Below are 12,648 nucleotides of genomic sequence, written 5' to 3' on the forward strand. Positions count from 1 at the left end.
CCTCGTGTTTTATGGCATGTGCTCACATCAGCATCTCGAAGCTTTTCACACATAGATGGAATTTGGTAGAAGCTAGGTAGGTATATGAAGGGAAAGGAGAATATTTTGATAGGTGGGATAAAGGCTCATGTGGAATATAAATAACGGCAGGACCCATTGGTACCAGTGGCCTGTTTCTGTGCCGTACATTCTACATAATTTAATGAATTGTATCAGAATTAAGTATTTGACAAACCTTATGAATGGTTTCTGCCAGCTCCATACATAACCTGATGATCTCTCTCTTCATGGCAGAGTAGTTGATTATACATATAAATGGGTATCTGATTTGGCAGAAGAGAAGCACAGTTAGAGCTTCTTTAGGGTCTCAAATTCTCCAAAAGTGATAAGCAACCACCTCCAACCTCCACACACATCATCATATCCTGCTGCACCATAACCGCCCTAAGCCGCACTCACATCATGCTTTTTCTTTTCAAAAACAGTCCTGTACTGCTGCCCATCCCACCAGTGAATCAAGATTAAAATTTTCTAACACATTCACAAATCTTTCCATGGCTTTGCTCTACCCTAGCTCTGGAGATTTCTCTATGTTTACATCCCCTTCTCGGTTCTTGTGCATCCCTTCCTTCCAGAATCACAGAATCTTTACAGTGCAGACGGAGGCCTTTCAGCCCATCAAGTCTCTGAAAGGGCTTTCTACCTAGCCCCATTTCCCTGCCTTATCCCCGAAACCTTACACATTCTTTTTCAGATGGAATCAAATTCCCAGTTGAGTACCTCAATTGAACCTGCCTCCACCACCCTCTCGGAGTTAATTCCAAATTCCAACCACCATGTGGGTTTTCACATCAGTTTTATACCTTTGCCAATTATTTTGAACTTGTGCCCTCTAGTTCTTGGTGCTCTCACGAGTGGAAACAGTTTCTCATTATTTACCCTGTCCATACCCCTCAGGACTTGAATACCTCTATCAAATCTTTCTCAGACTTCCTTTCTTTAAGGAAATCAGTCCCAACCTCTCCAATTCATCCTCATAGTCACAGATCTTTATCCATGGATCAAGCTCGTGAATCTCCTCTGTATTCTCTCTAATGCCTTTATATCCTTCCTCAAGTATGGCACCCAGAACTGGACGCAGTACTCCACATGAAAGTCTAACTAGTGTCTTATACAAGTTCAACATGACCTCCTTCCATTGCAACGTTGATGATGAAGCCTTAGCCCCTTGACCCTACTCTCTGGAAGTCCTTCCTCCTAAACATTGCTGTTCTCACCATTTCCTGTTAAAAACTCTTGAAACCAATTTCTTCAAACATTGCTTTGATCCACCACAACTAATTCTTCCTCTAAGGGCTAGCATTCGCTCTGTTCCTTCATTGTACTATCTACGTTCAAACCACATGCTATATGCAAGCTGCTCTGAGTTGACCTGTCGTTTAGTGCCTCTTAACAAAACAATGGCGCTGTAGTTGCTCAGCCTAATAATTTTATCCTTATGTACCTAAAACATTTAATATCAGACAGTTAACATAAAGGAGGAAGGTTGGCAATTTCCTGACAGATCATTCTAATCAACAGGCATAACATGTATTTTGTCCGAGTACCTGTTTAGCCATGAAAATATAGCTTTGGTAGTTTGAAGAAGATCTATGACAGAGGTGAGGAGGTCTCCAGAAGGCCTCTGTGGGCCTGGACTGACCTTCCTCCGACTGACAATGAATGACTGAAGTGTTCCAGAGACAGCTTTCAACTTTTCCATCAGAATCTTCAGATTCTCAGTCTCCAGATCATAGGTCTGAAAATGGAAACAAAATCATCTAGAAAGAAACTCTAACAACAGTAGCACTCAACTGCCAGGAACAAAGGTTTTTACAGTTGAAGGACTAATTCACATCTCCAAAATCCATGTACAAACCATATCATTTATTGGACTTATTGGACCGTAACTTCCTCAGAGTGGGGATCAGCAGCGGATTGCTACTCCACATCGGCTCACCTACACTTAGTGCTCGTCCCGCCCAACCTTCCTGACTCAGGTCAAGTGAGACTCAGGCAGCAAAGCATGTCACTGACTCCAGCAGCCATGTTGGGTGGGGGTGGGGGACAGGTTCCTATTCAGGCAGGAATACCAGTGGGAGATGGGGTGTTTAGTTGGGGGAAAATTCCCTGGGGGTGTACCATGCAGGGCTCGGTCTGGGACTTTAAAGCAGTTACTCTGAAGTTAGACGTGATTTTTTTTTCCGTCTAGCTCTTTCAGAGGGTAAAACTGGCAGAACTATCTGAAGTTAGTGATTTATATCACTTTGTTGGATGATTCCCAGCACAGCGCAATTGTCCAGGGAACGTTTGCGCTTCTGGACAATTGCTAGGTAAACCCTTACCTGGAAACCTTCGAGAGGGATTCCTCAGCACATCTTTGGGATAGCTCCCAAATCCGACACTAAGCAGCCATGAAGTTACAGGACATGAATGCTGCAAATCCGTGTGTCAGACTGCAACAGATTGGAGTGATGAGCAGAAAGTGAGCATCGCAATTCTAAACCATACATGTTATCTGAACTGCAACACAAGCAGCAACATGGGCACGAGGAAACCTATAAACAGCAATCAAAAGAGTCATTTGAGATTTTATATTCCATATTCTCTTGGCTGCTGATGGTAATAGACCAGAAATAGTGGTGACTGAATCAAAATGAACAGATCCAAACCAGTTCAACGCATTTTGATTCCATCATATACTAATAATATGAATTCTGGGAAACTAATTCCAAAACTATTATCCAGGACAAAATGAGAGATTGGAGCAAATTGGTATCAGATTACTTATTTCTGGTGTGAATATACCAAGTGACTATTCTCTTTGAATCGGGGCTGGTGGAGGAAGAGGTATCTCTTTAAGACATTGTAATTCTAAGCAAACATGGGGCAGCAGGGTAGCATGGTGGTTAGCATAAATGCTTCACAGCTCCAGGGTCCCAGGTTCGATTCCCGGCTGGGTCACTGTCTGTGTGGAGTCTGCACGTCCTCCCCCTGTGTGCGTGGGTTTCCTCCGGGTGCTCCGGTTTCCTCCCACAGTCCAAAGATGTGCGGGTTAGGTGGATTGGCCATGCTAAATTGCCCGTAGTGTCCTAATAAAAGTAAGGTTAAGGGGGGGGGGTTGTTGGGTTACGGGTATAGGGTGGATACATGGGTTTGAGTAGGGTGATCATGGCTCGGCACAACATTGATGGCCGAAGGGCCTGTTCTGTGCTGTACTGTTCTATAATTCTATAATGTCTGGTGATGGCTAGGATACGAGGGTTAGTGAGATTGCCTGGCTAAGGCAGTCAGTCATTTATTACTTGCAACGTGTCTCTGAGCTGCATTCAAGCCCAATCAGTTAAGGAATCCCAAAAGGTACAGTAGGTGGACAGCCAATGCTCTAACCCACAATACTACCCAAGCCCTCGCCACCCTGGTGTTATCAGCACAGTTAGTTTCTGCTCTTTTATAACTTGTTTTGGAGCGAGGAACTCCCTTCACCATAAGACAGCAAATTGCTCTCAGTAAAAACCTCACAAAAAGGAATGATAGTTTTAGTACCAGCCTAAAATTAAAAGATTTATTTCTATTTTGAAAACATCCTGGAAGAATGAAAAGCAGGGCATCAGGAGAAACAAAGTAAAAGGTCAGCTCAGCTTTACAACAGAGATTTTGTTTGATAAATTCCCTGGAGGATACAACCCAAAACAAACAGAAAATAAGAGGAGTAGGTCATTCGGCCTTTTGAGCCTGCCTGCCATTAAATGTGATCATGCCCGATTCTCTATCTCAAAACCATGCTCCTGCACACTGCAGATACCCCTTGATTCCTTTAGAGCCTAGAGTAATAGATAAATCTATTACTTTCTTAAATATGATCAGGGATTTGGTATCCACAGTTTTTGGTGGTGGAGAATTCCTCAAATTCACCAATCCTTGACTGAAAAAGCTTCTCCTCAACTCGTTTCTAAATGGCCTACCCCATAGCCTGAGACTGAGACTGTGACCCCTTTGTCCCAGAACCCCCCTCCTCCCCACTCCAGGCAGAGGAAACTTCATCCCTGCATCCAATCTGTCCAGCCCTGTCACAGTTCTATCTGCTTCAATCAGATCCCCAAGGCTTTTCACATAGCACAGTGCTTTCAAAGGCAGAAAGGCTTTTAATAGAAGGGGAGTTTTTGAAGTGGATAACTAATTGGTTGAGTCAGTGGATGTAAAGGGAGCAACAGAAAATCATCATTGCAACAATAAATGTTACCGCAATATAATAAAGCTGTGACAGGATAGAAGCAGCTGGGCAAGCTAGGAGAACTGGGCCAAATCAAGCCTGCAGGTGACAAAATCATGGGTTCCAGTGATGGATTACACTCAAGAATATATCCCCATCCGAATCAAATGATGTCACCCAATAACTTAAATACTCCAGATCCGTTACACCAACAATTACTTGACATGGTTCTACTGCACTAGACCACTGGCGGGAGATGATGGTGTCACAATAATGTCACTAGACTTGTAATTGAGAGACCAAAGTTACAAACTCTGGGAACACAGGTTTGGCAGCTGGTGGAATTTTAATTCAATTAATACAATCTGAAATTAAAAACTCATATCAGTAATGGCAGCCATGGCAACTATAATTGATCGTTGCAAAAACCTGATTCAGTAATGTCTTTCGAGAAGGAAATCTGCCATCCTTACCTAGTCTGGCCTACATCTGGCTCAAGGCCTGCAGCAATGTGGCCGACTCTTAAATTCCCATCTGAAAAGCCTTAGCAAGCCACTCAGTTTAAGGGTCAAATAGGGATAGGCAACAAATGCTGACCTTGGCAGCGATTATCACAGCCCGTGAAAGAATTTTTAAATATTATGAAAATGAGGAATCTAGCCCAGTGCATCTGTTGTAATATAAACAAACATGATAGAATAGCACAGTCAGGAGGTTTTGCTGGTGAGGCACCGGCTTATCTCTCCCAGAGTTAAATCTAAGCAATTTAAGGGATTCAGCAACTGACTGACATAAATATGAAACACCCCCAATGCAAGTCAGACACCCAGGCAATAGAATTTATCGAGTCAGTCCACAGGCTTCCTCCAGTGATACCAGAAATCACAAGACACACAAAACAATACCTTTCCTTACCAGTGTACACAGTAGCTCCACTGCCTCCAGAATCAGCTCCTGGTGTCCTATCTGTTTCACACCCAGCTCCTCCAGGTCCTGCTGGGATAGTCGTAAGAGTTGCTCTCCATTCACCTGCCATTGATCAAATTGATATTTCTGCACACTGTTGTCCAGGCCTAGGGAACAGAGCAACATGCAGAGTCTGGGTCATGGAGTGCTAACTAACTCAAGGCCTAACTTTACAGATCAGAAATAGACAATCAGCCTCTCCAACTGTGCAATGGACAAGTCGCAGCCTGTTAACCTACTGAGCCATATAGACACATACAGGCAATTCAATCTCTCCTGTGTCCCAAGTGAGCTATCTGATGTGTGACTGCCCCATCCATCCTCAGAGTGTGTGATAGCTCACCCTCCTTGTACCCAACAACCCACACTCATCAGCCCCGCAGTCCCTGACAGCCTACCCTCATCCAGCACTCCGTGCTTAACAATGCACCCTTCTCTTGCCCATAGCAATGTGCAACAGCCTAACCTCATCCACCCCCTGCAATGTGAGATTCAAGAACATAAGGAGCACTAGTAGGCCGTGCAATCCTCGCGTCTGCTCTGGCATTCAATAAGATCATGACTGACCTTATCGTGGCCTCAACTCCACTTTCTTGTCCTTTTCCCGTAACCCTGGACTCTCCTAGGATTGTAACAATTGTCTATCTCACTCTAGGTCTCTAGGGTAGAGAATTCAAAAGATTCATGATCCTCAGAAGAATTCTTCTGAAGAAATGGGGAGGCAGTTAGATCACGGGAGACCATTTGATAGGGGTCCTTCCAGTTAATGGGATGGAGATTGGTCTTAATTTGGTTTCTTGCCATTCGCAACAGGATCCACATCTCGTCAAAGGGAGTGGGTTGGTCAGTTCAGAAACAGATCGGCGCCGGATGTGGTTCCCGATTTTGGCCTCTCCCACTATCTCATCAGCCCGCTCATTCTCTCGCCCGGTCGCCATAGATCGCGCTTGTTGTGTTCTATTTCCACTCAGAAATGTGTTGAGCTATTTTGTCGATCTTGAGAGCTGTGAAATAATCAATTAACTTTTTACTCAACTGACAATGAGTTATCCTTTTCAATGGCCCCTGTTCATGAGCTCATTTCTTTCTTTCTTCCACCACAAGTCTTGGTCTCTGCTCTCATCACTAACAAATTGGAACTTATGTATGGTTACCAATGTAGATCTCTTATGTGTAACTTTTACAAATGGTGGTAACCTAGCTCAGAGATTCATTCCAAATGTCTTCAAGATTTTCAAAAGCTTACAGAGCAAAATCCTGGGTGTGCTCCAGAATGGATTGGAATGTGCATGTTGAAAATTGACCTTCTGAGCACCTGAATCACAGCCAGCTAACATCTCAAGCATGTAAAGAGACGTTAAACCATATACTTTAATTGTTATGAACAAGGCATCAATTGTTACAATGGTATTGGGAATGCAGAGCATATTCACCTCATTAAAATTCTGTCATCTTGGTATGATGGGATAGCATAATTATCACAAGGCACAAAGTGTAAGAGAAATGTAGGGAACTTCCAAAGAGAGAATACAAGCTTCAAATAAGTTACCCTGGTGTTAATGTTATCGTGATTTGTTTTACAATGGTGACAATAATAAGTATTGTTCAGTTCTGTTAGGGTCCTTTACTCATTTCACTCACTGCTGTTAAAAAGAACAAATTCATATCCCAAAGTTTATGTCAACACAATCCTAAACGTTTTAACATTTACAGAGTTTTCTTAAAAGTGTCAAACAAGCAGTGGCTTATGACCAACAAGCATTTTAAAATGTAATGGTTGAAAGATCCGACATCCTGGATGTCTCATTAACTCCTACCTGGGATATAAAAGGACTTATGTGGATTGATATTCTGGAGGAGGAACAGGTTGGAAATTGAATCCAAGGAAGTGTGTGTGAGTAAGAGGAAGCAATCAAAAGCGGGGGAAGAGAGAGAAATATGACCTACATCTAATAGTTTACGTTGGTGCAGCTCCACATTGGTACAAAAGGAAACATTGCATCTTATAAACTGTTATTTTGGGGCTTGCAGTTTCTTTCTGGTTTTTCCCCCAACTTGAGTTTGGTGTAAGGATTTCTTTTTTTATATATATATAAATTTAGAGTGCCCAATTCATTTTTTTCCAAGTAAGGGGCAATCTAGCGTGTCCAATCCACCTAACCTGCACATCTTTGGGTTATGGGGTGAAACCCACGCAAACACGGGGAGAATGTGCAAACTCCACACGGGACAGTGACCCTGGGCCGGGATTCGAATCTGGGACCCGGCGCCGTGAGACAGCAGTGCTAACCACTGCGCCACCGTGCTGCCCTTGGTGTAAGGATTTCTACTGAAAATATCTGTGTTATTGGGCAGTTACTGGTTTGTCTTTTGTTAAATACATTCAGTTAATAGTTCTTAACTTAATTGGAGGTGCGGTACTCGATTTACTGAAGACAATTCCTTAAACGGCATAGAATAGGTTAACAGCTCGATATAACAGAGATTTCTGTTTCATTGCCTTGGGCACGTTACTGAATGCTAAGCCCAGGCCAGAATAAAAACGTTTGAAGATATGAGAAGTTGGAGTACATCTGGCGGAGTAAGCCAAAAGCCAAAGAGGTGCGTGGTAGGAAGATAGAAATAACCCTAAAAGATCATAATCTTCAAAGAGACTGCTTCTTCAGCAAGCAATCCAATATAGAAATGTTGGCCTAATGCCCGTCAGTATTAGTTAGTTAAATAGGGGACCAGAAGGCCCATTTATACTGATCTGGTTTTAACTTGGATACTTGGTTCCACGTGCTGTTAAATCTATACCCCATCATTTTGTCCAAGTGTTAGACCCCAGCAAAACTGAATCTGCAGCCTTGCAGATTTTTCAGGATAAAGACTAGTTCCTGTATACCTACCTCACAGTACTCAGAGGCTTAGCTTCTCCCCATTTATACCTTCTCCAGAATGATGAGTGTCAGAATTTCAGATATATTTTAAGTATTTGGTGACGCAAGGGTTAGAATCCTGGGTTAGAGTGCGTTTGACTGCTGAAATTGTGTTTTAAAAGATTATTAGGTTGAAAGACAACAAAGTTTGTGAGAGCCAGGGGTGCAATTAACTATCGTAAAAATAGTCTTTTTTATTAATTATTTATTTAATTATTTGTTTTAATTAATTATTTAATTAACTATTGTAAAAATAGGCGAACGCAATCCTGTTTTGATAAAGGGGATTCCCTGGAGAGATCATTAGTTTCCAGCTTCGTGAGATGATGTAACTGCTGGGTCAAGCGAAGGCTTTGTAAGAAAGCATTTTCAGTTGCTGAAGTGGAGACCACAAGTAAGGCAGTTTGTTTTCACTGTAGGTTAGTTAGAATAAATTAACAGTATTTAAAACAGTGAAGACTTGTCTGAGGACAAGGGGGAGCTGAAACAAGCCAGCTAAAAACAGCTTTTGAAGACATACAGCCAGAGTTTCTGCATGGGTCTGACAGGAGTCAGATATTTTCTGTAAAGCAGTGTCAAAAGATCTTTCTCAAAGAATAATTCTGTAAAGCAAGTATTCCTCTGTATCCCTCTGTGCTCTTGGTATTCAAAGTGGATTGAGATCGGAGATTCCTTATTTTCTTTTTTGTTCAAATGGAAATAAAGATGGCAATTAAGGGCATTGTATTGAGAAGTATTGTTTAAGGGAAATTGTAAGCTATCTTATGGTGTGATGTTAAAGATTATACTGCTGTGTTAGTAAGAAAGTTTGTTTTAATGCACCATATCCCTATTGCTTTGTGAAAGCACTCCTGGAGCAAGGTATCCTTTCCTCACAGTCTTACAAAATTAAAACAAAATATTGGGGTTTCTGTCCGGTATCCTAGCCACTGTTCTCTGTTTAATATATTTTATTCAGGCATTTAATAAAAACAAACTGAAGGAGTAATATACAACATTATAAATAGCCAACACCCACTCCCCCCCCCCCCCCACCCCCCACCCGCCCTGCTCCCCACCCTCGGCCCCTTCTACCATCCTCCCTTCCCCTTATTATATTAACCCCCTTACCGCCCTCCCCCACTGTTTTCCGACACCTCAATCCTCCTTAAAGAAGTCAATGAATGGCTTCCACCTCCAAGCAAACCCATCAACTGACCCCTCAGAACGAATTTGACCTCCTCCAGCTTCATGAATTCTTCCAGGTCACTCATCCGCACACTCCGCTTTTGACGGCTCCGAGTTCCTCCGTCCAAGCAAGATCCGCTCCCAGGCTATCAGGGAGGCAAAGGCCAAGATATCGGCCTCTCTCGCCCCCTGAACTCCCAGATCATCTGACACCCCGAATAACGCTACCTTGGGACTCGGGGCCACCTCCACCCCCAGCATCTTGGGCGTTACGTCCGCAAATCCCTGTCAGAACCCTTTTAGATTCAGACATGCCCAAAACATGTGAACATTGTTTACGGGCCTCCCCATGCACTGCCCACACCTATCCTCTACCCCCTCAAAACACCTACTCATCTACGCATATATGTGCCCTATGAATTACTTTAAACTGAATGAGGCTCAGCCTCGCACTGTAGCCACCTAAGATGGACACTGGGCTACCAAAATGGAGAACTGCTAAGGCTGCAGGGAGAAAACAGTCTTAGCCAGGACAAGCAGTTTGCAGAAGGCTAATTAGCATTCTACATGTATCGAAACCAGTTTATGGCCAGGTGCAGGATCTCAACCAAAGGTGGAAATGGCAACAACGCTTTGCATAGTAATGAGGCGATCAAGATCCAGGCCAGCACAATAGATACATTTAGATATGAATAGATACTTTTGAGAGAGGCCCAGACGAAACGGCACCATAAGTATCCATCACAGAGACCCATAGAGACCGCCCCACCCATCGAGAAGAAACCCTCAGATTGGGGGATTTGTAAGATATCGATTGGGAAATGACCCAATCGATACATGGCAGGTAGAGGCCCGCCTCGAAGAGGCACGGACATTGGGGAACCTATAAAAGGTAGACCCCGCACATGGTTCTGTCTGTTGACTCCGGCCCAGATCTGCTGTTTTTGCTCCGGCTCCGCTTCTGACTCCGACTCCAGCCTCCAGAACCTGTCTTTCATCACCGGCCGTTGAGCACCAACCATCATTCAGTAAGTGCCAAAACAACGCTCGCTACGTGACCCAGGCATTACTTATACTCTAGCCGACTATTAGAGAACAGAAGGTGCAGTCCAGAAAGGAACAAAGGCCTTGTCCCCTGACCTTGCTGGTTCCTACTTAGATAAGTATTTAGTCGTTTAATAATAAGTATTAGTCTTTAGCGTATGCATGCGTATTTATTATATTTGTATAATAAATATCAATCGTTTGAACTTACTAATCGGTGTATAGTTTTATTACTTTGAACCTGACCTTGATATACTTGTGAGGTGTCTAAATACGGCACCTGGCGACTCCGAGCTGAAATTACATACACAGAGCTGTAGTAGTGTTAAGCACACGGCCTTTAAACGGAGGCGTGTTAATACACTCCAATAAACGCGTAATACACTCAAGTAAAACGTGCAACAGCACACAACAAGGGCGCATTCACCCTCCGCAGGGCCAGAGCCCATAGTCCCAGCATCCACCTCCCCTTCCACTTGCATTTATATACCCCACGGGGCACCCTCCCAGTCCATCAGATCCTTGTAGACCTCGGACACCTTCTCCTCCCCATCTCCTCCTTCGACAACACCTTGTCTTGCAGCTCCAAAGGCAGTAACCCAGGAAAAGACGGTACCCCTCTCTTCACAAAATCCCACACTGCAGGTACCTGAAACCGTTCCCCCTGGACAGCTCATACTCTTCCTTCAGGTCCTCCAATTTCACGAAACTGCCCCCGACAAACAGGTCACCAAATCGCTTAATTCTTGCCCTGCTGCCACCTCCAAAACCTTGCATCTAGCCGCCACCCCCCCCCCCCCCCCCCCCCCCCCCCGGTGCAAACCTATGGTTGTCACAAATTGGTGCCCACACCAAGGCACCCTCCAGTCCCAAATGCTGCCTCTACTGCCCCCCATGCCCTCAAGGCTGACACCACCACCGGGCTGACGAGTACCTGGCCAGCGATAACGGCAAAGGCAACGGCACAATGCCCTTAAGCTTGTTCCCCTACTTGAAACCGCCTCCATCGGCCCCCATGCCAAACCCTCCCCCACTACCCACTTCCTAACCATGGGGCTGGTTTAGCACAGTAGGCTAAGACAGCTGGCTTGCAATGCAGAACAAGGCCAGCAGTGCGGGTTCAATTCCCGTACCGGCCTCCCTAAAAGGCGCCAGAATGTGGCGACTCGGGGCTTTTCACAGTAACTTCATTGAAGCCAACTTGTGACAATAAGCGATTATTATTATGATGATATTCACCTCCGAGTAATAACTCATTATATTTGGCAACGTCAGCCCAACACCCTCCATGCCCCCTCTCAAAAAATAAGCCATGTTGACCCGTGGGGTCTTCCCCGCCCAGACAAACCCAGAGATCAGCGGGCTAACCTTTTCAATTTCGGGACAAAGATTGGGAGGTTCTGAAATAGGAACAGGAACCTTGGCAGCACCATCATCTTCACTGTCTGCACCCGTCCTGCCAAGGCAGCACCATCATCTTCACTGTCTGCACCCATCCTGCCAAGGCAGCACCATCATCTTCACTGTCTGCACCCGTCCTGCCAACAACAGTGGCAGCACATCCCACTTCTTGAAGTCTCCCTTCATCTGCTCCACCAACCAAGTCAAATTTAACTTCTGCAGCTGCGCCCAACCCGCGTTACCCAAATGCCAAGGAATCTAAAACCCAGCCCCACTACCTTAAACGGCAAGTCCCCTAATTTCCGCTCCTGCCCTCTGGTCTCAAATTGGGAAGACCTCGCTCTTTCCCATGTTCAACTTGTAGCCGGAGAACCTGCCAAAGTCCTCCAAAATCCCCATAATGCCCCCAATGGGTCAGAAATATATAATAACAGGTCATCTGCATACAGTAAAACTCTGTGCTCGACGCTCCCCTCCCGCCCCGGCACAATCCCTTTCCAGTCCCCCGATGCCCAAAGTGCCATTGTCAGTGGCTCTATTGCCAAGGCAAAGGCCAACGGGGAGAGCGGGCACTCTGCCTCATCCCCCGATGCAGCCAGAAATATCTCAAACTCACCCGGTCCGTCCATACACTTTCCACCTGGTGCCTTGTGCAACAACCTGACCCAGTCCACAAACCCCTGCCCGAACTGCCCCAGCATCCCCCACAAATATTCCCACTCCATCCTGGTCAGCAAACCACAATCCGCCTCTCCCAAACAAAACAACAACCCCATCCTCCTCCTCTACATTCATCTCCCGACAACCCCCTCACTGCACTCCAGTTAACTAGCCCACCCAGCTAGCATGTGGCCCCCGCCCAAGGCCTCCAAACCCACTAACCCCCAATTCTCTTCC

General features: G+C 44.9%; 1 protein-coding gene across 1 annotated transcript in view; it reads right to left on the reverse strand.

Annotated features, from left to right (window-relative positions):
• cnksr1 (connector enhancer of kinase suppressor of Ras 1) overlaps nucleotides 1–12,648 on the reverse strand; it is a 143,874-nt gene that overhangs the window by 121,225 nt on the left and 10,001 nt on the right. The window contains exons 2-4 of the mRNA XM_038798021.1: nucleotides 5,168–5,325; nucleotides 1,608–1,798; nucleotides 236–323 (exon numbers count right to left, since the gene is read on the reverse strand). Of these exons, the coding sequence (XP_038653949.1) occupies nucleotides 236–323; nucleotides 1,608–1,798; nucleotides 5,168–5,325 (437 nt within the window). The remainder of the gene's footprint in view (nucleotides 1–235; nucleotides 324–1,607; nucleotides 1,799–5,167; nucleotides 5,326–12,648) is intronic.

Source organism: Scyliorhinus canicula, chromosome 1 (assembly GCF_902713615.1).
Source record: "Scyliorhinus canicula chromosome 1, sScyCan1.1, whole genome shotgun sequence".
NCBI lineage: Eukaryota > Metazoa > Chordata > Chondrichthyes > Carcharhiniformes > Scyliorhinidae > Scyliorhinus > Scyliorhinus canicula.